Source organism: Thunnus thynnus, chromosome 5 (assembly GCF_963924715.1).
Source record: "Thunnus thynnus chromosome 5, fThuThy2.1, whole genome shotgun sequence".
NCBI classification, from domain to species: domain Eukaryota; kingdom Metazoa; phylum Chordata; class Actinopteri; order Scombriformes; family Scombridae; genus Thunnus; species Thunnus thynnus.
Window position 1 is genome coordinate 14,013,243 of NC_089521.1, and position 26,664 is coordinate 14,039,906.

Consider the following 26,664-nt stretch of genomic DNA (forward strand, 5'->3'; position numbering starts at 1 on the left):
ATGCCACAGCCTGACTATGGTTTGTTGAACATACATGGAATACATTCTGATAACAATGTAAATGCTAATTGATAATCAAATAAGGGATTCTTGAAAAGTAAATAAGGGGAATGGTCACAGGTATTTGTGCAATATGTTTCTCTTTATTCATCATCAGCATATACAGGAATACTCTAATACCTAACCTTTAACAGAGTGACACTGGATACTGATGTGTATTTGCCATTTCACATGATTTATGATGTCACTATACAGTATATCATATATTAGAGCCATTATAGCTTACTTTCCCGCACATTTAGAATAAAACATTCACTGACACATATTTTTACCTGAGAATTACTGCTTAAAATCACACATGGCAGTATTTTAACATTCATAAAGTACATCACAGCACCTATTGAAACAATCAGCTATAGGTTCTAGTTGACTTGACTGAAAGCACTCCACACCTGGATGTGTTCCTGGCCCAGAAGCGAACCTGGACTCCTGAACACAACTTTGCAAACTTTACAAACCCAAATATACCAACATACAACTTACATTTGTTGCCCATTTTCCCAGCCAGTATTTTTGGTCCTTAGTGTTTTTTTTATTTTATTTCAGGTCACACTGAAAACAAACTGGAGAATGACTCCCTCTCAGTCCCACAGATTTACAGGATTCAGAGAATCTTAATTCCTCCAGGCAACACTTAACTCAAAAGAAAGTCAATCAATAACAGTCTGGTTTATAGATCTATAAAGCAGCGAGGAATTGCTGCTTCCTTTGAGTTTGTTAATGTGTAACTTAACACATTCACACTCATTTTCTCTGTCACATCCTCATTTCTGCACTCCATTCAAGGTGATGACATATACCTCTTTGGAGCTATGTTGCTTGTGCTGTAACCAGGGTGATAACTGTCGCTGAAGGAGCGATTAGCGGACTTTAGTTGTGATTCATCCCGCCACTTCTCCACAGCCTTCTCTAAGTCTGGTAGGATGTCTGGCACGACTAGTTGTTCTGCTATAAAGACTATCATCTCCACAACCAACAGCAGGACCCAGCCTAAAGCCCCCAGCCAATACGAGGAGCCCAGGCTGGAGAAGTCCTGGTGGATTTCTTCCTTGTGCTGATAGGTGAAAAGAGACCAGCTGAGGAGGAAGAAGAAACCTGTAGATAGGGGAGAAAAAAACAAGTCAAATCAAGTGCCATTGCCAGGAAAAGAATAAAGTCATTAAGGTCAATTATTACATGCCTGGAGCTTTAGAAAAGATTTTGTATGATAATGAACTGTAATTCCAAGGAAACTAAAAAGACTAAAAAACTGATACCCTGCAGGGTATGTAAATGAGTAGTACATAAAAGAATTTCTGTAGGTGCAGATTTGACATGAACTACACCAACAAGAAGGCTATTTGGAGGTTAATGGGAAATGAGTCTATTTTTACTACTTTACTTTAAATGTATGCATTATTTCAAAACTTACAAAAACAACAACAGTATTAATAAAGTGAAAAACAAGAAAGGGTGTGTGGCCCAGGCAAACAAGTGTCACACATATTTTGAGAAGTGTGGGGCTGTTACCTGTAGAGACCATGGTGAGGAGCAGCAGGGTGGTGGGGTAAAGAGCCTGTCCTGCCATGAGCAGAGAGCGAGTGTTGGAGTAGGAGCGCACTGTCTCAGATGTCCAGCAGAGGGCAAACACCAGAGACAGAGTGCCAGTGCTCATAGCCATCAGGAAAGACAGAACCCCAAATACTCTCTCTGCTTCCAGAGCTGGATGAGAAAGACACATATACAGACATAAATTAGATTTTCTGTAAACTGCCACTGAAAAATGTGTTCTCTTGGATGTTTGAGCTTCACTGTGCACAATGATGCGTGTAAGAGTTTGACACCAGAAAGCTGTTTTCACATTCATCTGCTGAGAGGGGAAAGTTTCTCTGCACTCATCTTGAATCTCAGTTTAAGACATGTTGGTACGAGTGGGATTTTGTGACATAACAACTAGTTTGGAGCTAATCATGTTCCAGTAAGCAACTCACACAAGTGTGATGGTGAAAGTTGAAATCTCCAGGGCATATTCACTGAGAACGGACTTCTCAGTGAAATGGCAGACATCTTGTGTCTAGCAATTGAACTTTAAAACAAAAAATTGAGAGGATGAACGTATTTAAAATAGGTATTTTTTAAAATAATATTTACATTTTAAATTCTTATTTTACTTTAAATTGAGCTTGTTTTGGGGAGGAAATATACATACAATATTATTATTTCAAGAATATTATTCTTAGATGTCTTAAAACATGTCCCAAGGGGAGGAATAACACATTCCAAATGCCATGAAAACCCATGCGATATTAGTCTGCCAACAACTGAAACCAGACAAGTAAAATCAAGAGTTCATGTAGTTTTTCAGTGGTTTCCATTTACTGTAGCTAATGACACACTACTTTAAACTCATTTTGAAATACGTGTTTGTAGAACAGAAAAATAATGTGTTAGAATAAGCTGACCAAGATTTCAGCACATCTGCCTTCAGTCGTCTGTGGGAGCTTCAACAGATACAAAGAATGCACCTCTGGTACACGAGCAAGCTCATACTTGTTTACTACTTCTAAAAGGCTCTTCTGGAACCCAGTGTTTTTTAAAACTTCCTCATAATGCTGAATCCCTCTAGAGATTCAAATGTGTTTAAAAAAAGCCTCCTTATGGCAGAACCAGTGTCTTATCAACACAACAAATACATGTTGTGTCAACCCTTCCTGTTTAATATAATAATAATATTTCATTCAAACTTTTAACATAAACCAAAGAGACAGCTTTTAGATAGATGAAAAATTTGATATGCTGACTGATGTGTGAAAGATGTGTTAAGAGGTGAACGCGGCTTGTTGCTTACCATTGAAGACATTGCTGTCTTTGCGATTTGTCTGGTCACTTTTAGTGTTATTCCACTCTGTCCAGAGTCCCTTGTCCTTCAGCCAGAATGGTGTCCAGACTGCATAGCACACACAGAGGCAACCAGCCAGCCCCACACAGGACTGAGCAAATCTGAAGCGACTGATGGAGTCCCCTAACTCCAGCAATTTCATGTTTGTACAACCCTGAGAGATGCAGGAAAAAAAACAGAGTAGAGGAGTCAAACGGTGTGTAATTAGAGTGCAGTGAAGTAGGGTAACAGCAGGTAAATGTGTCTCAAAACTAACCTTGTTTGTTTTATATAAATCAGCTGTAATAATGTGAAATCATGATGAAAGTGTCGTCTTACCTTTGTTGTCGATGAAAGAAAAAAGCTGTCAGGAACAAAGCTGTTAAGTTATACTGTGATTAAAGTCTGTGTTGAGGTAAAGCCAAGTTTAAGTTACAAGAACTCTAAGTGTTTACTACTGTACAAACACTACTGTACTATAACATTCAACACCCTGACACATAATGACTTGCTCACAGCTCTCTCACAGATCAAGCCTGTAACTTACTCCACCTCCACTGCAATGGAAACTCCCCCAGAAAGCCCTTAGATTTCCCCGTGAACTCTCTATTTGTGGCCCACCAAGTCGCACTGTAAAGAAAGTGAAAGTTCCAACAACAGCCGTGCAATGTTTGAGGAAGCAGAAGTTTGTGTGGCTGATATGGAGCAACGAGGAATAAAGAATAAATTTACATTTAAAGGAAGTTAAAAAAGTTTTAAACCTCTTGAGAATTGAGAGATTCTTTGTGTCATCAATATACCACTCAGACATTTGTTTATTACCAAGTACAGAAACTGTGTGGTGGGTGTCAGCGGGTCATTATGCATGACATAATAGCTAAGGAAATCCCACTCTCTCTTTCTCACAGTGGGGTACAGTGTGATGTGGCTGACGATCTCTCCTCTTCGTCACATAACTACCACCCCCTTCGCTTTCCTTTGTTGCAACGGAAATGCGCCCACAGCCCACCCAAAAGCATATTTCAAAAAAACAGTCCTACTGAAATGCCCTCACGACCTTTAAGTACAAGACAACACATTTTGTACAAAATTAGATACAGTAGGTGTCAAACACGTAAATGCGTAAAATTAACCTACATGTAAAAGAAGGAAGAGAAAGATCAACATATTCATCACTGACGCATTAAAGTTTATTTAAAATGACGGATTATGGTCAAATATAGAGATAACATTTCATTCTTTTATTCACAGATCATTAATTTCACAGAAAGTAACATACATTCTGATAAAATAAAGTGCATATGACTAAAATAAGATTCAGATCAACAGACTTCAAATGTTTGAGAAGAGAATGTGACTGATTTTGGTTGATTTACATTTGGCATTTACTTCAGTAAATAAACATCTTTTGACTCTGGATTATAAAAAAAAAAAAAAAAAAAAGCAAGGCCGTCTCTCTTAGCAGCTTAAAAGTAAGGCCTCGAGAAGCAGATGGAAAGTACTCTCACAGCGGTCTGTTCTACCATCCTGTTGTTGCTTGCGTTACTTTTCTTTCATCTTTAGCCTGCTCTCGGCTTATGTTTTCTTCTTCACTCTTTCAAAAATAGGCGTCAGATTTGACCTTGTGTCAGGTGTTTGTGTCGAGCTTTTCACCGTGAACAAAGGGAGCAAGAAGGATGCTTAAGCTCTGCCTTCCGAAAATTTGGCAGCTACATTCATGCCTGTTTATCCTAAGCTTACTTTCTGGCTCTTTGCAGCAGGGCCTTGAATACATCAAGAATCTCTGGGTCGTCCCCGGCAGACAGCTCTGGAGTGTTTTTCTCCAGCCAATCAGAGGAGCGGATTTGATGTCTAAGAGTACCAATCAGAGAGTCCAGGCTCTCTGCAGGCTTAGATGCTTGGCAGTCCAGCAATACAAACTCGTCAGCGGCCAGCGAGCCTGTGTCAGGAACAGGGCTATCCTTCTCCTTCAGCTGGTCTGATGACTTGCTCTGGGGTGATGATGTTGAATTTACAATCGCAGCATTGTCTGAATCTGCACTGTCCTCTTTCACTGACTTTTTCCTCTCATCACTGGCTTCTTTGATAGAGGGTGAATCACGGCTGGCACTTTTTTCTTCAGTTTCTTTCAAAGCCTCTCTAATTCGTTTCAGGCCTGGAATAACACAAAATATTAACAGAAGAAGTCAGTAACTATTATCCAATCAATACCTAGATTAAGATACAAAGCAGGAAACAAGTTAGAATAACACAAAACACTGAATGGTCAACAAAATAACAGATACAATCTTATCAATGTCTTGTTTAAGGAAGAAAATGGGAATGGGCGAGAAAAACATTAAAAATGTGAAAAATACCTAAACAATCAAGTGAACACAGAAAGTTCATACGGTGAAAGAAACAGTATGTACTGTTTATTATGCTTTAAGACTCACCAAGTTGAAGGTGGTTCTGTTTGTCTGCGAAGACGATGCGAAACCAGCCGGGTGTGGAGCAGGAGAAGGCCTGACCACAGCTCAACACCACCTTGTGTCTGAGAAAGCACCTCCACATAGACAACTCCTCCTCAAATGATGACTCTCTGAGGTACTACCAAAACAGAGAGACAGAAGTGACACATAAAGGCTACATGAATGCACCCACGTTGTTTTCAAGAAATGATCAGTGCTAACAATCTCAACCTGATTTTAGTCTTGTTACCTTCCTGAGGTCAGCCCAGACATACAATGCAGCAGGCCTGTCCAGGTACTGGATTCCCATATTCTGTAGCTCTCCTGTCATGTAGCTGTGAGCGGCTTTCAGTCTGCGTCGGTTCTCAGGCAAAAATTCCTCGCTGATCCACTCTGGAACATGAGAGTGTGAAGTGACAATAGGTAAGTGTAAACGAAATGTTACAATTCTTTATGAAGTCTCACAATACCAGACAATCGGAGATCTCCACACCTTTACCGATCATCTGGGAATTTCTAAATGCAAAGTAGTTGTTCAAACGGCTGCTAACAAACCTACGCCCCTTACATTTTGTCAAGGACATGCCTTCTCGGAAATGATGCTCTCTCCTCATTCTCCTCCATAGTGAACTGCATGTCGCCGTCCCAATATGAAGGGTCGCCCAAAAGACTTCATTGGTTCTGCAATTTATTTATTTAAACTCTCTAATTGTTTTCACCCAGTTTTAACAACGAAAGCTGGGAGATTGTCTTTATTCTCTGGGTGAGCAAAGCGTTTAGACACTGACTTGAGTGAGTCTAGTCTTTGTGCAGTGTGCCATGCAGCAGAACCCCATGCCGTGCTCCTGTCAAATTAGTGCAAGCTCAAAAAAGGGGGGTGATATATCTCTGTAGCAAAGCACTAGGAAGCGCATGTGTGAATTAGGGAAAGCCTGCATTCCAAAATAATCTGCATTCATGAATATAAAGTCAAACATGCAGAAACTGCTCACTTTGTGCAAATACAGCTGGTTGTTTTTGAGCGAATATTGGCGCTTCTTTACCAAAAGACAGCTGTTGTAAGGATTATTTTCCCATTTGGCAAGTTGTGTTGAGGGTAAATCTGACACGACTACATTAGTGTGTTTGCAAAAGCACATATGAAGCCTGGATCCATACCTCTGTCCTGAAGGAGCTGTGCTACCTGGTGCTGTGTGGTTCCAGAGATACCATGGAATGAGCCCAGCTGGGCCAAAGCCTCCACAAGGTCTCTGTTCTCAGTATACAAAGTGCCTATTCTGATTCCTGCCATTGCAAAGTCCTAGAGAGGACAAGATGAAGTAAACAAGAGAGGACAGTGAAAGCAAACACCTACTGAAGAAAAGCTGAGATTTTACTGTACTATCAGCACTGATATAAAAAGTCTCACACTCTCACACAGTACAGTACAGTACGTACCTTGCTCATCCCCCACATTACATGTGTCCTCTGTGGGTCGGGCAAACTGAAATAAGGGCACATCATTAGCAGTTAAGAGGCTGTCTTCAGCTGCAATTGTTATGATTAAGGGTCTGATAGAGTAATCATGCAGAGGTCGGGTTCACGCAGTACCTGTCTATACTGAGGACACTGTGAAATGTGACAGCTTCATCAAATACTGTCAGCATGTAGACTTCATCTACAATGGCGTGGAGCTCATTTCTAAAGCAGGAAACAATAGAAACATTTACAGTACAGCATTAATAATGTTTTATACTGTTAATGATTGCTTATAACAAAGAAAACGCGACATGAATGTAAAATGGTTCCTTCAACGTCCTATGTCAGTGTAAAAGCACTGTGGTTTATGGTTACAGCAGCTCAGTGCCTGCGAGGGTCTATGGAGGGAATTGCTCTGGCAAGATCATTTAGAAAACAATAGATAATGCAGGAGACTCCTTGGCACATGGCTGCACTTGACAATATGCTGATGGTTGAGAGAGGTGATAAAACTCCTTCAAGAGCGTTTGATATTCCACACACAGAACAGAGCTCTCGGCCGTAAAATAAGAGAGCTCACACCAGGAACTGTATGCAACGGCTTGGCAATGTGCTTTAAGGAGCCAAAGGACTGCAGACTGGGAGGATTACAGTTTTAGGCCACAGCATGAGATAGTAGTGGGGCAAACCTACCTTTTGGCAAACTCCAAGAAGGCAATCATTTCCTTTGGGGTGTAGATCTCAGCAAGGGGATTGTGGGGGTTCATCAGGATAACAGCTCGAATGATCGACCCCTAAAAGAGACAAACAGTTTCTAAATAAGTAGGAAGTGATATACTGTATGTTCACAGTCTTTAAAGAGAAAGCTGCGAAACAAATCTCAGGAAAACAGCATCCGAGGCCTTTATCTAAACATAAAACTTCAGTGTTTCTTTTAGGATTCATTGAGGGCAAGTGTTAAAAATGCATTCATGAATTACCTCCTGCTTTGCTCTTTTCAGACCTTCCTCTAGTTTGGCCACAGTGAGATGGAAGGGTCGACTGTCTTTGTCACTGGCCTATAAATAAAAAAGAGGAAAAAGGAAAACTACTTCAACACCAAACAGCTGAAACATACAACCTACTACATAAGATTAAAATGATGTCCATAAAAATATGAGTTATACTGAATGTAAACAATCAGTAAGGCGCAATAGTATGTACATACTGAACAGACACATACACAAGCACATGTGGGCATTTACTGCAAGTAAATCAGGCTCTGTATTCCTACCTCACAGTCAAGAGGAACATGAAACAATTTGACATCACTATACAAATGCAGGTCCTCAGTGATAACACCATAGAAAGGAGTAGGAATGAGAATGGCATCTACAAAATGAAAAACATATGAAACATTTAAATACACAATGTAAGTGTGAACATATTCTCCTTGCAAATCGTCAATTATGAATGATTTCTTGTTGAGAGCATATAATCCATTATTTAGGGTGTTAGTGGTAATTTTCATTGCTAATTTTGAAGCAAATTCACCCCCGAGTAAAACTTGCAAATCTAATCTTGTAAAGCATCTTAACACAAATTAATGACATACCACTAAATTAATTAAGGAAGGTATGGAGTGTTTTGTTTAAATTATTATGCTACATCGCTTCTATTCTCTGTTGTATTTTATATAATGATAATCTTTCTTTAATATAAAACAGGCAAAACAAAAACAACATGGCCAGCTTTTTCATATCATTGTACACATTTGTATTCATACAGTAAATATATGAAAGTATTGATTGTGTATATCAGTGCATTTGTGAACCTACCTTTAGGGTCACAAATTACTGCAGCGATACATGAGAAAAGGGAACCGCAGCCATTCATCACCACAACCTGAACAAACACACAAATACACATCCACTGAGTTATGAAAGAGCCAATTAAGGCACAGAGGGAGGCCTGATAAATACTGTATGCACGAATTCATCCACCTGCTAAAACAGCCTTTCATTACATTTGCAAATTAAGTCGGTTACATTAAAAACGCAATGATAGTTAAATTGTAGAATTTGGTATCTCTGTAATCATAATTGAGTTAATCAAGTAAATTAGCTTAATACACTGCCTTCATTTTTTTGAGAATGAATGGGTATGATACAGTCAGTAATTACACAATTTACTGGACATCGCTATCAATCACACAAACATGGGACCTTCTTCACACAAATCTCAGAGATCCAGGTCGTCTAGTTACACAAACACAAAAAAAAATCATCACTTTTATATTTGTCTGTGGTGGAAAAGGTATATAAATAGTTTCCCTAAAAAAGTAGCAAGACCACAGTGTAACAAAACCTTATTAAAGTTAATTAATTTAAGTCCTTCAGTCAAGTTTTACTTCAAAGCAAAAAATTAGAAGTGATGTTTAATTTGATGTCAAAAGCAGACGTTGTTATTCTGAAGAACTAAATTATTAATGCAGTCATTGGGATGTTGCAGATAATACTGTTGTAATACTATTCATCACTTTATTCTCTTAGAAATTCATCTTTTTACCTTTGTATGCTGTGCATATAAAATCTTAATCATAAACAAAAAATAATGATCTGAAATCTAATCCCTCTGACATATTGTACTGAGGAAAAATAAATACTGTAGTCTCACAAAATGTAAATCCATTAAACTCCATTAAAGCACGATTACAGCTGAATTATGTTTACTATGTATACAGAGAGAGTAACTATATAGTGTTACATTTTCCATATCTGCTACTTGTATGCTTCCTGCAAACTCTCTTTTTATTGTAATATATTCAAGTGACTGTAGCTTTTTTCCTTACACAAGCTGATCATACTACTGATGTTGCACTCAGGCATTAAAAGCAACAATCTTCACTCACATTGTCAGCTTTAAGAGGGTTTGGAGAACAACAGTAATGAGTCAGGAACTTTGCAACCTCTTCTCTCAGGCTGTAAGAGAGCAAGATGGAAAGGTTGTAAAGAGGGTTAATGTTTACTTTGTTAAATTTTTAATATGAGCCACATGACAAATGTGCTTCACATGAAAAATGAAGACAAATGTCGATTTTTATCTCTTACAATGCGTGTCCCCTCCAGTCTGAATACTGCAGCAGGGATGGGTCAATATGTAGCATGTCAGGCTGGGTCAACTGTGACAGAAAGGGGAAATGGATTCGTTTGCGAATGCAGGTTAAGTTATTTAAAATAATGTACAGGAGTAAACACATATTATACAGCATTACATCATTATTATCCATATGTGACTACACAGTTAATCTTACCCGTTTATGAAGAAGATCATAGCATAATTTGTTCTCACTGGTGCCCATGTTTATTACACCCTAGAGGTGAGAAAAAAAGGATCTTATAAACAAATCTTAGTGTCATTTTTTTAACACATTAGAGCTGCCAAACTGTTGTGACTGGTATTTAAATGACACACTCACATTAGGGTTGTCTGTGTCGTGATATCTGTCCGCTCCATACTGGGCATAGCCCTCCTGGAGAATGCCTTGATGCTGTCGGATAGTGTTACCACGGTTGGACAGGTACACGCTACGGCCAGGGGCTTCTGCGCCTCTCAGATTTGTCAAAATGCTCTCAGACATTTTGGAGGCCTTGACAGATGTGGGCAGTGCTGACTCTGTTGTGTCCTCAGTGGAAACAGCCTGTGTGGTGGGTGCCTCTGAAGGTGGCTGAGATAAAGATGACGAGGCAGAGACAGAGGGGGCAGCTGTGGCCATCAGTGAAGCTGACAGATGAGCTGGGGGTGAGACGGTGGGGTCAGTCGGTGTTGTTGTTGCAGTGGTCGGACTACTCTGTCTGACCAATGCCCCTGTGAGCATGCTGAACAGACGTAGCTCATGCTGGCGCTCCAGTTCCGCCCTCCTCTCCTCCCGCTGCTCCCTCCGCTCCTCGGCCTGCAGCTCCCTGTCCAGCCGCGCCTCCTCCAGGGAGAGGAGGCGCTCTTCAGCAGACTGCTGCCAGGTGAGGAAGCTGGTCAGAGCTTTATCCAGGCGCCCCTGACTGCCTATGTGGCTCCATGCTGTTTTGGCAGCCCGGCGACGCTTCCTCTGTCTTACAGCGGCTGGGGGGTGAGAACCTTCCTTAGTGGGTAGCTCAGAGGTGTCATGTGGCACAGGACCACCACCAGACTGGGTGGCAGAGCCAGCAATGTTCAGGTCAGTGAAACCTGGGGACATGAGAAAGATATGACACAAGCCTTTGCAACGATCTAACATCAACTAGTCACAATAATAATGATAAATGCACTTATAATTTGGATAAACAACCTGAGGGGGAGATCCTTGCATTTGTTGAGCTCTCTCCTTGACCCAGCGTGTCCTCTGGTCCCAGTAGAGACTGCCCATCAGTTTCCTGGTCATCCCCAGATCCATAGTACATCTCCGGAGGTGCAACACCTGAGTTCAGCATGCTCTCCTCAACATCTTCACATTTTATATCCAGTGGATCTCCAGTTTTAGGAGGCTGACCAAACAGAAACCCCCCTGTAGAAGCTGGACCAAAGGAACCTGCTGAAACCCCTTGCAGATATGCATCAGTCCCACCCGGGCTCTGAAAGACCTGTTGAGCTATGACAGCTCCGCCCAGGGAAGAGTAGGTGATAGCCGGTCGGTTCGCCAACACCCTGTCCATCACATCATAAAACTTCCAAGACCTCATTTTGTGGTTGTCTTTTATGCGGCGGTACTCCAGCTTCATCTTCTTGATCTTCTCCCTGCATTGGTCACCTGTACGGTAGATGCCCTTTTCCCGCAGGATCTGGGCTATGCGGTCAAACACACGCTGGTTGCGCAATGAGCTCTCTAGTTCGATCTGGACCGACTCATCGGACCACAGCTGGAGCAGCTCCACTATCTCCGGGTCGGTCCAGTTGCTGCCTCGCTCATGCCTCCTGCCGCGAAAGTCCATCCTCTAAGTTACAGGATGTATTCTGCAACACAGGATGAGGGGATCATTGAAACATGCGCAGCCTACCTTTGTCATCACAACTTCAGACACAACGAGAAACACTGATTTCGGGTTAAAGTGATCACATGTATTCTTAATGTCCATAGTTCATGACAACAGAAATTATATGTACGCTGTTTTACCCACTCATGTTCTCCTCTCACCGTAAATCTTAAGGGCAGCTCTTCGGAAACAGATTGTTGTGGATGTGTCACTCAGATGTGACATCCACACAGGTCGACTCATTTCACGGCTTGGTTAACCCGTTTTGGACCGGTTTGGAATGGCAAAAGCTTTGTCCAGCCGGTGCTAAAAGATCATTTTCATTCGTAACAGCAAATCTATCACAACTTGGTGAAATGGGGAATAACGTTGGACGCGTGAAAATATCTACATCCGGGTTGACGGCACATGCGTGCTGTCCTTATTCCGGGATAACTTTGGTCCGTGTTAACGGGGAAACTGCTGAAAGCGGGCTGGATTTCACTTATGCCAGGCTGTAAACGGGGTAGACACAACCATGCGAGTCAGAGTCAGACTGAGAGCTCTGTGTTATGGCCCCCTCTACCGATACGGTGTGGTTTTGTCCGTGTGTGTAAGGTCAACAGAGGCCCAGAAGATGGCGGTCTCATACAGCGGTGGAAATCAGTTATCCAGACAACAAGGATGCGTGTTTTTAACACAGGCGTGACCCGGTACCTGTGTGCGATGATAAAATAACTATAAAAGCGGTTGAAAACAACGCTAACAGCTTCAAGTATAACCAAAAACAGGTTGTCTTATCTTCAGAATAACAATAATCTATATTTTGTCATTGAAGATCAAATCCTTGTACAAATTTGTGCTTTTTGCCACTATACAGTATGAATTTATCATTTTATATTATGTCACAAATCAATTAATCTCTTCTGCTAAAGAGGGTAAAATATTGATGTCGAATTAAAAGAGGGTAAACGTGACTTTAAAGGAGTTTGTCCCTGTTTCAGACTGGACAACACACATCTGGAAACAATTCCCCGCCCCTCTTAACAATTGCGGTAACCAAATGAAGCACACACGATAGTCCAGTCGGCTCTAAACGTGACGTATTTCCTGGAGAAAAGCGTTTGTGGCAGTTTGTTGTCATTTCCATCCAGTTCTGAACCGTTACATCTTGCACTGGCATGTAGCCCCCTCTTTCTCCCCTTTTTTGTATCCGTGTATTTACTCTGTAGGTGTGAATTAATACCAGCATACTCTTGTCATCAAACAAGCCATGTGAAACAACTGAAACCGTTAGAAGAAGCCATGAGAGAAATCACTGGGTACGACGGTTGAAGTTAACTGGCAAGTTGGTGGCGGATGATAAGCTAACGTTACACGGGAAAATTTAATTAAGCACTTTTTGAGGAGGATGGGTGTAAGCGGATAACACTGTTATTTATCTCCTGGACTGAGTAGGAGACGTGTACAGCGTCAGGTTAACCACTAAAGCTAGATGTAAAGTTGAAAGGCAAGCCGCAGGAGAAAGGGGAGTCTCCGCCCGGAGGGAGAAGAGGAGGATGAGGAGGCTTGTCGTCTCGATCCCTGTTGGCATCTGACTGGAAACGGTACGAGTGACAACTGGTTGATTCTTGTAGTTGTAGTTCAAGCCACGAGTCAGACGTGTTTAAAACGGGGAGGGGAGCTGTGGCAGAGTGGGTGGGAACAACGGGAGTATTTGCGGAAAGCATGACGGCTATTTTAGCATAAAGTCTCTGCCAGCGCTGCCGACAGCCCTCACCAGTCTTCCCAGTCAGGTGCATCCTACCCTAGTCTGGATAACAGGCTGTCTTAACCCAGTATAGGTGGACCTTTTTCTTTGAAGGAGACATGACTTAGCCTTACAATTGACCACCTTTGATCCGCAGTGCTTTCTCTCTGAAGTTTATTGTTGGTAAGATACCGGCATGTTTGTTGTTGTTGTTGTATTTACAGTATTGTTTTCTGCAGCATGTCTCATTTGACTCTGTCAATCCAGATTCATGTTCCGCTTTCCTCCCTCCTTCTGTCTCTCTCTTTACATTTTCTTTTTCTTTTACTTATTCACCCTGAAGCCATAATAGGCTAAAGTCCTCATCAAGTACTTTTATCTGTGTAACGTGGGAATTGGTGTAATAAATTTAAGTTAGTTCTGCTTCACAGGCAAGGCAGAAACTGTTTAAACCAAGCTACCAGCAAACCAGCTTCATACTGGCATTAGCTAAATATATGTGCCTATTTTAAGATGAACAAAGTGAGCTCTGGTTATACCAGCGAACCAGATTCTGCTGAAAAACTGAACTTTAAGTGATCAAACTTAGCATATCTTATCCTCTGGGTTGTCATTGTTATTTTATACCTCTGTTTTAACACCCTCAGGGATTTCATCAAGGGAGGAAGTCAAGGTCACCATCTACTGAGGCAAACAGCAAGGCTTGCTTCCTTCTCAATTGGATTACATTACTTACCACATCAAAGATTGCCATATAAAACTAACCTTTTGTGCCTCTTTTTGTGTGGCCTAAATCTTACCAGGGCCAGTTAAGAGATCAAAGCTATTATAGGAGATGGTTCTGTATCATCGCCAGAGGAAGGTGGACTGAGTTGTTTACATGCACACTCTGCCCTAGACACCACCTTTCCAGCTCTGTTGATTTGTCACCGGTAGTACAGTTTAACAATACTGATAATTCTTCAGCTGCGTTCTCTTAGAAGCCCACATTTTATAAGAAGCATAAAACAGAAAGGCAGTGGAGGGGAAAGAAGTCGGAAGACAAACTTGTCAACAATATAACTCATCTATAAACTAGGGCAAAGCGTGTTGTGAATGAGGGGAAGTTTGACACAGGGAACAATGCCAAGATTCAGATGGCTGTTAAAAATCGGGTTGGATCTCTCAGGGGGACATTACTTACATCATTGATCCTTTCTCCTGGACACATTACTGCTGCCCTAGACAACATTTTATCTGGGTTTTCCATCTCTCGTGGACACTGGAAGCTAAGATGGATCAGGCTTTAGTGGTACTCTGTCACAGCGTTCTTGCTCACTTCACGGCGTGTCTCAGATGATCGCCATACAGCTCACTTCCAGCTGTGTACCACTGTCCTAACTGAGCACAACATGCCCGTGCAATACCTTTGGTTTTGCAATCACACTTTCACTCTGAGCAATTTTCCCTCTCAGGAGAGGATGCTTGGCTGTCAGTGGTACTTCACAAATGCTTCAGTTCTCTCTTGTGCCTTGGTTCTCTATGTGAAGGCAGCCCAGACTAGAGCACATGGTGGGTGTTGATTTGGCTGTTGGGCAGCCTGAAATAGAGCTGAGTGCTGCATATGGTCTTTCACAGCTTACTGTGCTTGTCATTACCAATGGAAATAGCTTGTTTATCCCCATCAAGAGGAGATCTGTTATTCTGTCACATAATGTTTGTAGGGTCTTTGCAAAGTGAGAAGAGTGAGAAAGTTAACAGAATGTGAATGTTGTTTATCACATACATCTCATTTGCACAATTGGACATGTTTATGTAAACGTAGGCTTCTACTGCTGTTCACTAATTCGCTTTCAGGCAGCAGTAGCGCATTCAAGCGGTTGCACCGGAGCAGCTGAGGATCAAGTGTTTTCCAGGTCATATGCATTTTCCAGATGGGTAGGAGAGTCAGATTGATATCTTTCTGGTCTCAAGCTTTGTCTTCTAATTCTACGTCTTCACTACCATTGCTTTATAAGAGGTAGATCTAGATGTGGGCTCTACTGATAATGGAATATCATAATGCGTTTGACTCAGTGCCTTGATTTTAATAATGCAGTGACATTATGAGTGTAGCTGTTTATATTATTAGAGTCTTTTGTTAATCATTTCACTGAGCTACAATGCTGGATTTTTGAATCCAATACCAATATGGATATCTGAGAGTTTTAAAAGAAATGATGATATATTGGCTGATATTTATGCAAACTCTTTGGCAAGGATCCATCATATTTGGGTAGTAAAGAGTTGTTGTGCCAAAAAAGTATAATGAGTAGTATTGAGCTTTATTAACAAAGATGACTGTTCTAAACCTAGTGGGCAGGCTGAAGTGTGTGTGTGAGAGACCCATAGACAGACGACAGATGTTTGTTTTCTTCGATTTTTTTGGTTGATGTTTTGGTATTTGTATGCGTGGTTTGAGCTCTGCAAAAAGAGAAGAAAGTTATTAACATGCAAATTAAATATCTTATCAGAAACTTAAATCAAATAATGTATAAATCTTACTTACAGGACACACACAACCGGGGTCAAAGAAAGAAAAAAGGAAGGAAGACAGCATATATAGCCTCTTGTTAAGGTAGTGATTACACCTGAGGGGGGTGTTTGCTTGTGTCGTTCCTCTTCTACCTGAGGTGTGGTCAGGTGACCTTCTGGTGGGGACCTCTGACAATGACAGTAGCAGAAAATATGAGATAAATAGCTATAAATGAAAACACAAATGCAGCCGTTATAAAATGAACGTGGAATAAAAAAATAACGGTCACATCTATTTGCAGCCTGTAAAATTGTATCTACTGCAATTTATTTTTGCACATCCAGTTAATTTAATGTTGGGCTTTTGCTATAGCATTTTAATCAGATTCACAGTAAGATTAGGAAAAGACAACATTATATTGACTACATATTGATAAAATATTGGTTCACCATATTGATATTACTGAACATTAATATTCCCCCCAGATCTTGCTAGACCTTCTCTGCATAAAGATCCATTTTCAGCTGTCTGGCTCTTAATAGATCTTAAAAGCTACTGTTCCTTAAAGCCGCAACTCCGGAGAATATCCAGCAGTGCAGTAGCTGTTGCCCAAGGGCTTAATGATGATATCAGAACTATAATGAATGCACGGTGTTGATGCGTTGCTGATCCAGCTCCTCCTAGAATAAGTGGTGGTGAAGAGCGAGAGGGTGTCGCAGGGACAGGAATCACTATGTTTGGTTTGCGCAACACAGTCCTGTTCTGTTGGCCACTGAATGGCTCCACTGGAGCGGTTGGGGAGGGGGTGAAGTACACTTCTCAAGGGCACCTCAGCTGTTGTTGCCGAGGGAGAGGCGAGACTTGCTCATTACAAATTTTCTGGACACAACGTCTTAAGAGAAGTGTTATCACAGGAACAACCTGTTGTCACCGCTGATGTTCCGTTCCTTGAGTGAGAAAGTGGTCTTTGAAAATCATGAATGTTTGATTAGATATTCTCGCAATCCTTATCACTGTGACATACTGAACCACATTTGGAGGTCTGTCAATAGCTTGAAACAAGAGGTGCCGAATTAATAATGCAAAGCTGTCATGTTATTTTAGCATACCACAGGTCACCTATCCACCCCTGCATTTCCACTGGCTCACTCACTCGAGTGCAGTAATAATCTCCAAAGAGGTTATGCAACAGATTTTCTCTTTTCATTCTAGTTTAGATTCTAAAGTCTTAAGTTCTCCCGTGCTTTGAAGGGTTGAAGTTTCATCTCAGTTTTAGGCCTTTGATGTATATTGTAAGAGTAAGCAGCCTCTTGTTAACTCCTCTCCAGGCTGTGTTTTGAGAGAAGGTGTTTTGGGCGTTGTGTTATTATGTACTCATTATCCGCAATGCTGTATGCAAGAGTTATACCCCACCTCCCCCTATGTCTCTTTCACTCTCTCCATCTATTCCTCCCTCTCTCAGCCCTCTCAGTGACAGCAGGCCCCCCGCTCCTGTTTTTGCGACTCCAGCATAGCATCTAATGAGCTCAGAATTGCTCCACAGGAAGAGTGACAGCCCATGGTCATGTTTCCACCACCTCTCCTGCTGTGCTCAAATCACACCCACTCCTAAATGTATCTGTGAAGCCACAGATGTATTCAGCGAGCTTCATTTTCTTTGAATCGTTTGGGTACGCAGAATTCCCCTGAAGCAGAGGATAATTGTTAGGGTGAATGAAGGGCAAGGGCATCCTCTATGTTGGTAAAAAAGTTGTGAATTGTTTTGCCCGTTTTGGACAATAGATTTCAGGGAGAACTTGAGGCAAAAACAAGCACTTGTCCGCAAACCAATTACGGTGTTACATTTCAAATTACCCACTGCCAATAGGCCGTCTTCCAATTAGTTTTATTTTCCAGGTCCTTGAGAAATAGCTAGTTATTTGGCAAGACCTATATCCTCATACCATGGAAAATCAATATTAACGGGTCACTAAATTTTGAACCTGTCAAAACCAAATATAACCACCACTTAATTGGAATGCTCTGCTGTGAAAATACCTTTTTTTTTTTTACCTCTGTTGCCTACGAAGAGTCTAAACACTCTCAACCAATCAGTAGAACAGTCTGCTCTACCGCATGTATGCGTTACCTTGCAGAAGACAAAGGCTCCCATTGTTTTTTTCCAAAATTCATTAACAAGACTGAAAGTCAAAAGCCCCATAGCTGCCCCTAAAGCCTCCAATGTTCATTACACTCCACAGTTTGAAAGTGTTTGACCGAATGAACACACTGATGATTTTTCCATCCTTAAAGCCTTAAGGTAATGCGGATAAAAATCTTTATTTGTCCTGAGGGTGGCCATAGAGGAAATTATTTATCTTTGAACTTTTATACCTCCCAGAGAAACCAGCAGTCACAACCCAACACAAAATACTTAAATTTGTTCAGTTCTAAATGACTTAGATTATACACTTTGCTCCTGTTTCTTTTCACATCATTTCATGGTGTAGCAGGGATTGACTCACTAAATGCGGTGATGCTACGTTGGTGGGATCAGCAGTGGGACCGGACAGGCATTTAAACCTGCATCACCTCCCTCCTCTTCATCTTTCTTAGGATGAACTGATATACTTAGCGAAATCCCACACCTTATCATTTTTCTTCTCACTCAGTGCCGGTTAACTTACCACAAAGCTTTCCTTTTTATGTGTGACTCATGGGCTCCTTTCCTACAACTCAAAGAGCTGCAAATCAAAGGACCGACGAATATCACAGCCTGAAAATCTTTTTTGCTTGAACATCTGTTCAAATAATGGTTCTTTTTATTATGCTTGTTATTTTACTATTCAATTAAAATACATTGTACCTTTTCATGCCTACCACGTACTTGGTTGAATTTGAATATCCTAATATTAAGATTAGTAAAGAGGGTTTAAAAATCCACTTTGTCTTTCTAGTTGCCACAACTAGCTGTGGACTGGTTTGCTTGGAGCTCCTCCTGTATTGCAGCAACATGCCTACTGTATATCATTATCATACATTACCATTTCAGGCCTGGAAAAAAATGAGGAAGGATTGAAAAATAATTGTTTTTGGCAGAGCCCTTGTCTGTTTTGACCTAATATTTATGCATTACACATTTGTTAAGATGTTTTTTTTTCCTCTCTGAGTTTCACAGTGTACAGTGAGCTAAGTACGATGCATGATAAGGTCTGTGGGTGTGCTGTTTATTTTGTGCAGCAGTTTCGGGTTTGTTTTCTGAATGGTATCTGCAGTAGGTAATTTAGGCCCTTAGAGTGACCCACTTAAGAAGGCCATGGTTGTCTTTATAGCTTGCTCTGTCCTCTCATCTCTAGGCCACTGTTCTACTTTGCTGCTGTAAGGTAGAGCAGCTCCATTCTGCCTGGGAAGCAGTGACAGACGGACGGATAAACAGCCCCGTGAAGTGTTCTCCTTTTCATGGATGCCAGGGTGGCCCTGCTGCACTTATGGACAGTCCTTGTCCTCCTGACAGCACAGCTGAAGTGGATTGATGCTGCAGAGGTCTACACCAACGCTTGGGCTGTCCAGATCAATGGAGGGCCCGAGGAGGCTGACCGCATCGCCAGGCAACATGGTTTCATCAACCACGGCAATGTAAGTTGTGCTTACAGTATATGTGTGAGCGCATTAGTTTATACACACTGAAGGGGGTCTCTGTCATAGTTAATAACTCTGTATCAGTCCCTGTATTCATATACAGCTATGGTTCATAGGTGAACATCAGTGTTATACATCAAAGCTGAGCATCAGAGAGTCTGATGTGACACCTCCAGGCCCTTTTGTTTGTGCAACGGATTGCAAACGCGTGGCCTCCTCCAGTTCTTGTAGCTTAAGTGGGGCATGCATGACTTCTAACACACTGGCAGACAGTTGTTAGGGTTTCCCTCAGAAAAGCTGTTATACATAATCTTATCAACGCCGGAGCGACAGACAATGGAATGGAAGTGAACTCGGCTCCAAGAAGTGAAACAGAGTAGCACTCAAATACAAGCAGGGAGATGGGACACTCATTACTTTTGTGGCGGATTTCAAACAGGTGAGAGGCGGACCTGTTTGCTGTTTAGTCAAGGTTGTTGTGCCTTGAGAGGGAGTTGTGTGGGAGTGCAATAACTGATGTGTTGCATGCGTGTATGAAGCGTACGCATATGCTCGTCTAGTGGGAGAGACTTAGGACAGAGAGGGGAGAGTGGAGACCCCAGGAGGTGGGTTGTATATTCAAATTCTGGCTTCTTTTTTTTTTTTTTTTTTGTCTGTTCTTTTGTCTTTTCCAGATAACTACCCCAGCTTTAAGTGAGCCTGGGCCAAAGTTGTCGCTAACTTGGGGCTAATCCCCTTCACTTTAGCTGGGTGGGAAGCAAGACACGGGAACTTGGCTTGGATTTTGAGGAGCTGTAGCATTTATTCACCGACAAATAGCCTAAACTGTACACACATAGCACTGCTACATTCACAGCTATACCGTCAACTTCATACTCTCTGCTCCGGTCACCAGACTCACCGTCACACACACGCACGCTCTCTCTCTCTCTCTCTCTTTTTTTCTCCCTCTTGACCGCACACTCGCTGCACACACAACCTACGCACTGAGCCTTTCCCTAAGGGAGCTGCGCCACTTGTTGAACACATTTTATAGTTTAAAAAAACATCTTAAAAATACATGTAAAAAAAAAAAATTCCAGATGCTTCGGCCTGGCGGACCGCCAGGATTGCAAAACACTGGCGGAAATCCCGTTTGTGTTTACAGAGAAGGGTTAGAAATAGACAGAAATAATAAGGCTGTTATTTTAGGGTTTAAAGGAAGGTTGTTATTTTTAACTATAATGTAGGTAGTTTAATTATATTGCCACCATTTGTGCTTCTATATTTAGGATTGCCAGCTCATTTTAATAATTGAACTGTCACAAAGTTTACAGATAGGGGAAAGAAAAACAGTTGTCAGAACAGGAGAGAGAGAGAGAGATAGAGAGAGAAGTAGAAGTGACTTATTGTTCTTTCAGTGGTGTGTTAGCTCCCCTTGAATAGCAAAATGCTTCCAAGGCTAAGCTTTTCCATATTTGTGCTCAGCAGTTGACAGTGAGTCACAATTTGGTCCCCTCTTCCCCTGTTGCTCCACTTGAGACTTAACTCCATTTGCATGCATCTTTGTGGAGCTGCCTGAGTGCTACACACGCCAGTGAACAGCCTTCTGGATTACTTCTTAGGAATATCATGCGTAGGAGGTTCTGCATATTCCCGCCCCACTTCTCCCCATCAATAAAGAGGATTTTCTGAAAGAGAGGCTTGCAAAATTAATTCAGGCTTATCTTTGCTTTCTTTATTTTGCCAAAGATAGAGCTTTGTCTGGAGTGCAAGGCCAGATGTTTTTAGTCTCCCTGTTATGATATTGAACACTTGTCACATGGGTTTACAACAATCTGGAAGAGATTAGGTGTGTGTTATTATTAAATGATATTTATTGTCCACCCCTTCATATTAAATTGTATCCATGTGACTTAACATTGTGCTTGTCTGAGGGACTTGTATTCTTCTTGAATCTTGAGTTAAATTACAGGGTTTTTCCTGGCCCAAAATCAGGCGGGGGTGGTACCTGATAGTTTTACAAGCATTTGTTTGCATGTGTGCATGCCTTCCTCTGGCCCTTGCACAACCCAGTTGTGTACATATTCATATATATATATATATATGAAAAATATCTTCCAATACCGATAGTTGGCCTTTGATACCTGTGTTTGTCAATTTCTCTCTGCCTAAACATTACAAGGAGCACAATTTCAATTAGGCTACATAACCTCCAAGTGATCTAGCCTGCCATTAGTGCTGCATTTTGACTTAATGGTTAACATTGTTTACACCTTCACAATCAAACTTTTGATTTAAACAGTAAATAGGGGTGATGGTGAATTTGAAATGATCACCAAAAGATGTTCAGCTAATTTGAAAAGATGATGCCAATGCAGGCCTTGCCCTTGAAACTATAAAAGCCTAACCATAGCCAAAATAACATCTGTTGAATCTGAGGGTAATACAACTGTTGTTCTCACTATATGTTTGAGATTACATTAAATGGTACGATGAATAACATAAGACAGATACGGCTGAAAATGAACATAACTGCTGAAACAGTGGAAAGGTGCAAACACATCCCTTTCAGTCTACATCGTTGGCAATATAGTGGCACTATAGCAGGGTTTCTGCCAGTGTATTGTTGCCGGGCCTGAGTTGCCCCCCTGCCGGCCCTAACCATTGGGGATTTTTTTCTAAAAATGTGTTTTCTAAACTAAAATGTTATCCAAGTAACGTAAGGAATAGCTCAGTGCGTAGCGAGTATGTGGTTGAGAGAGAGAGAGAGCACATGTGTGTGACAGTAAAGCTGCAGCTACTGGAGCAACCCGCCTACCATCCGAGAGCAGGCTGAGCAGGCAGAGAGCGGGAGTGTTTCTGACGAAAACAAGCACGAAGACCCAGGGAAACATGAGAGCAGCTGCTTGCTAACAGCTAGCATTACATTTGTTTACAGCAGAGAGCAGGAGGGAGGACAGACGTCTCACTCCGCTACTCTGTGCTGTGACTCCGCTGCTGCTGACGGTCACGGAACAGACATTTTCAGTTTATAATTATAATGTCCATCGACTAAGTATTGATAACACGCTTAGTATTTTACAAATTAGAATTTTTTTAGTTTGATAAACACGGGCACCAATACATGAAAATGAACTAAACAGGTTTTATTTCGGTTTAAAAAGCAAAACAATGATGGGGACGGTGGGCAAGTAATGTAATGGGTGTATGGCCAAACACCATGTAACACCAGTAACACCTTTACGCACAGCATCACGTTTTGCTCAAGCAGCATCAACTGGGGCTGAAAAATAAAGCCAATGTAGAAGTGCCAAATACTGCAGTTCCTTGAATGGCCACTTGAGGCTGGCTCCAAAAGCAAGTCAATCCCCATAGACCCTCATGTTAAAATGCCCAACTTTACAGCAGAAATAAACATGTTTACAGCCTGGTACAAAAAACGGTTTTGATCTCTATAGCAAATATCCCCTTTCATGACATCTGTACAAGTGTTGAATTTTCTTATAACTCACCTGTTCAAATTTTATTAAGCCGTGACATTATGCATAATTAAGGAGGTGGTAGCTTTGAGTGACAGGTCGCTAGCCTCTAGGTGGCTTGATTAAGCAACCAGGCTTCTTTCGGCCCGCCTCACTTCCACCTCTTTGCCCATTTTGGATTAGCCGGGAGTTAGGCAGAGTCGGGCACTGCCAAGATGGTGACAGCCAGAGCGCCCACTTTGAACAAATAAATGCGTTACATCATAGTGGCTACATCCATATTTTTTACAGTCTATGGTTTTGCTCAGCACCAAACCCCCCCCCAAAACTGACCAGAAATATCTGAAAGCATGACAGCCAAAATAAAAAAATACATTTTGCGGAATAGGGAAGCTTTACAAAGTTCACATCAGGCTTCTTTGAACCTGCATTTATGTGTTAATGTAAACTGTGGTTGCTCTGCCAGAGGGCTGGACTTCTTTGTTTTTATTTTTTGTGATCTTTTTCTGTTATCAGGAATGTTACAATATTTATCCTCATTGTTTTTGTACATAACAAAATCCAATGCCTCCCCTCTTAAAAAGAAGATATTTTAAGAACTCTTTGGACCTTGAATTACAAAAAAAAAATATTTTAAGACGTTTTAAGACATTTTAAGGATCTGTGGGGACCCTGATTTTGACGGAGGCGGCCTGGAAATTGATGGAGGCGGCTGCCTCAAAATTCTCTAGGCAGCAAAAACCCTGATTTAGTATTGATCTGGATAGCTGCAGTTGTTCCAGCAGTCTGAAACTATTGTACTGCTGAGTGAAAGAAAGCTTACATTAGGTATAATTGCCTCTAATGGACTTTTACTCTTAATTGCTTCTGTGAATTCTAGATAGAGAATCAATTTCTGGTCTTAGTGAATTGAGTAAAATGAAATATTCAATATTCTGCTTACAGAACACACATACATATTCTAGACAATCACCCAGAGACACAATGAAGAAGAAAAAAAAAACTCCCTCTGCCACTGAACTAGGCTATTCTTCTTTCTCTCATATTCCCTTATGTGATCACTTTCCCTAAAAAAACTTTTAGCGCTTTCTTTGTCCTGTTTACCTCTCCTTCCCCCATTCTACCCAGCCGCAAAGACATCTCCAGCCTATATTCTGTCCAATAAACTGCTAGATAAATTGGGAGATATATCTTTATTTTTCCTTTCTGTTGATTAGTGATTGCATCAGAGGAGTAGAGCTGGAAGTAGGCACAGGAACGGGTTCTCTCAGACAGCTGTCTGTTACTGAATGTCTGATGCCATATGGCAGCTTGTCATTTGTAGTGAATGTGACATTAAGCCGCCTGGGTCCCAGAGCATGAAAGAGGAGTGTAGCCCCGTTTCCCAAAGTGGGGCCCAAAAACAACTCGCTCACCTCACCTCACCCCAGCCAACCAGGACTATCTGTCTCTGATTCTGAGTTGCATGACACCACAAGATGTCTGTCTCTACAACCTAATGAAACACTGCGTTGGAGCTTCTATTTGCAGTTTTGCTGTGAGAGGCTGATATTTCAACAGTGGATATAGATGTCTGCGAGTTTCGAGAGGGTGAGGTGGATAATAAAAGGGGAGTCAGGAAGAGTGCAGAAAGAATTGAGATAATTGACAATTTCCCATTGGATAAATTAGAAAAGAGTACAAGTGAGACCTGTGGTGATATCTCGATGACTGTGAGGGCCTGTGGGAGACACTGGTAAAAAAAAAAAAAAAAAAAAGGGAAGATAGCTAATGGAGTATGGTATTACGGACGGAAAAGCATGCGTGTTGGATGGCTGGAAGGGTGAAATTTAGTATTATCCACTGTCTGGAATTAGATTTTGTGGGAGTACATCTTCAGTCATTGTTTCACAGAGGCACCCAAATAAGTTTTATTTTAGTCTCTGGTCCCTGAGTGGGTGCTATGCGAGAAGGATGATCTACAAGCTTTATGCAGTGTCTGTGCTCTGACAGTGCATTGTGGGTTATGTGAGGGTATGGGTTAGGCAAGGCTTTGTGGGGCTGGGGGCTTAGAGGGGAAACAGCTTAGTCATTTTTCCATCATCCTTGATGGTTGTTCTACAGGGCACTTGAAGACAGCAGAGAAGCTGATGTATAATCAGGAGTTAATGGGATTTTTATCACTAATGTGATTATGGGATCATCACGGAACTGAATGTTTGTTCACTGCAGTGCTCAGAAAATGCCTTATTGTCTGTGTGGCACGTCTTTATGTATTTGCAGATTCACTTATTATGTTTCCGCTCAGTTTTTTTTTTGAGTGTGTTTGAGTGAGAGTGAGAGTGCGTTTGAGTCTGTGAGTGTGTGCATGTGTTCAACACCAGGGTTCAAGTGTAAATGTCATTTAGGCTTCCTTGTGTGCATCTGCATTTTAGTTGACACAGAGCATTGTTGTATCTGTTTTTCTGTAATGTGTTCAAAAGCTCTTTTTCTTTTTTCTTTTTTTTTTTTCAATAACGCTTTTGTGTCTGCGTAGGAGTTCCAGACCAGGGTTTAGAGCTAAATGTCATGTTGTGTTCTTGGTGAGCCGAGTCAGAATCATTGTTTTTATGAGGATGGGCAGGCTCTGTGGGCGTTGCCAGACTGAATCACCCTGCTCTGTAGAGTAGACATCTAATACCAGAGCCTCTTTCTTGTGTCTCTCATGTCTTTCTATTTCTCTTGATATCTCTCCATTTGGGTGTCTTGGTCGCTTTCTATTTATAGCTAACTTACCCAAAACATGTGGCTATAGTGTAATCTGAAATAAACAACACATAGGTTTTCTTGTCCAACTTGTTTTAAGTCGTGACCCTATTCAGATACTGCAGGAAAACACTCCACTGGCTCTTGTGTTGCAGAGGGAACAGGTTATTTACAGGTAGTGGGCAAATGTTTGATTGTAGTCAGCTAGTGTCAGCTGATAATATTACAGCTGTGCTGTAATATTTCTCCAAAAATCCAATATTCCAGCCTCAATTTCTCGGTTTTACAGACCACTGTTTTCCAATTTCATACCATCACAGCCCCAAACACACAAGCATACCCGCTTTGTGCTAGGTGGAATGTAATGCGCTCCAAGGCCATTGTCCATGATACTCTGCCAACTGTGTGATGCACAAGCCCAGTGTCCGATCTCTCTCTCTCTCTCTCTCTCTCTGTCTCCCTCTTTCTCGATTCAATTCAATTCAAATGAGCTGTATTGGCATGAAATGTAACATAACAAATACAATACAACTTTCTCTTTCTGGTCTGCTGATCTAGTGGCTGTGTGAGACAGTCACAGCAGTGTCAGGGTTGAGTTCATATATTATTGCTTAAGAAATAACATTGATGCTTTTAAGAAACTACAAGGCTATGTAGGGCAGTTTGCACTGTGTGTCAGGAGAGGGTTTGATTATTTTATATTTGAACACGATTTGTTAAGCAAGCTCTGTCAGATTGCTGATTGTATCAGACAGTGTCATTGCTTTTATCTTGCTTTCATTTGCCCTGAGTGCAATCGGGAGGCATGTGTGCCCTTGTGCATGTGTG

The 26,664-nt window shown here is 41.4% G+C and overlaps 3 protein-coding genes across 5 annotated transcripts in view; 1 reads left to right on the forward strand and 2 right to left on the reverse strand.

Moving 5' to 3' along the window:
* Positions 1-3,758, reverse strand: si:ch211-256a21.4 (uncharacterized). 2 transcript variants are annotated; one of them, XM_067589349.1, is made up of 4 exons: positions 3,257-3,757; positions 2,888-3,092; positions 1,570-1,761; positions 2-1,155 (listed from the first exon to the last, which is right to left on the reverse strand). In XM_067589349.1, the coding sequence occupies exons 2-4, from the start codon at positions 3,078-3,080 to the stop codon at positions 842-844; spliced, it is 699 nt and encodes a 232-aa protein (XP_067445450.1). In that variant the 5' UTR covers positions 3,081-3,092; positions 3,257-3,757; the 3' UTR covers positions 2-841. The 2 variants fall into 2 exon arrangements, with proteins under 2 accessions (XP_067445451.1, XP_067445450.1); XM_067589350.1 differs by having other exon boundaries at positions 1-1,155; positions 2,888-3,758.
* Positions 3,759-4,085: 327 nt separating this feature from the next.
* On the reverse strand, positions 4,086-12,407 carry accs (1-aminocyclopropane-1-carboxylate synthase homolog (Arabidopsis)(non-functional)). Its single transcript, XM_067589354.1, has 16 exons — positions 11,972-12,407; positions 11,129-11,790; positions 10,283-11,028; positions 10,118-10,177; positions 9,915-9,985; positions 9,716-9,785; positions 8,643-8,709; positions 8,099-8,196; positions 7,806-7,883; positions 7,519-7,619; positions 6,958-7,047; positions 6,805-6,850; positions 6,526-6,667; positions 5,618-5,760; positions 5,353-5,506; positions 4,086-5,072 (listed from the first exon to the last, which is right to left on the reverse strand). The coding sequence occupies exons 2-16, from the start codon at positions 11,766-11,768 to the stop codon at positions 4,654-4,656; spliced, it is 2,925 nt and encodes a 974-aa protein (XP_067445455.1). The 5' UTR covers positions 11,769-11,790; positions 11,972-12,407; the 3' UTR covers positions 4,086-4,653.
* Positions 12,408-12,931: 524 nt separating this feature from the next.
* The window catches only part of furinb (furin (paired basic amino acid cleaving enzyme) b), an 81,463-nt gene continuing 67,730 nt past the window's right edge, over positions 12,932-26,664 (forward strand). Inside the window, exons 1-2 of one of the 2 annotated variants that reach the window (XM_067589355.1) lie at positions 12,932-13,396; positions 19,369-19,648. In XM_067589355.1, coding sequence (XP_067445456.1) covers positions 19,472-19,648 — 177 coding nt within the window. In that variant the 5' untranslated portion in view covers positions 12,932-13,396; positions 19,369-19,471. Of the gene's footprint in view, positions 13,397-13,419; positions 13,723-19,368; positions 19,649-26,664 lie in introns of those variants that run through there. The other variant, XM_067589356.1, reaches the window with a different exon arrangement.

Excerpts from the sequence above, each read along its gene's own strand:
- si:ch211-256a21.4 (XM_067589350.1), bottom strand. The coding sequence starts at position 3,080 with ATGAAATTGCTGGAGTTAGGGGACTCCATCAGTCGCTTCAGATTTGCT. Across the intron at positions 1,762-2,887 it reads AGACAGCAATGTCTTCAATG|CTCTGGAAGCAGAGAGAGTA; the intron begins GTAAGCAACAAG and ends TTTCTCATCCAG. Across the intron at positions 1,156-1,569 it reads CCTCACCATGGTCTCTACAG|GTTTCTTCTTCCTCCTCAGC; the intron begins GTAACAGCCCCA and ends CCCTATCTACAG.
- accs (XM_067589354.1), bottom strand. The coding sequence starts at position 11,768 with ATGGACTTTCGCGGCAGGAGGCATGAGCGAGGCAGCAACTGGACCGAC. Across the intron at positions 11,029-11,128 it reads TGCAAGGATCTCCCCCTCAG|GTTTCACTGACCTGAACATT; the intron begins GTTGTTTATCCA and ends TCATGTCCCCAG. Across the intron at positions 10,178-10,282 it reads ACGACACAGACAACCCTAAT|GGTGTAATAAACATGGGCAC; the intron begins GTGAGTGTGTCA and ends TCTCACCTCTAG.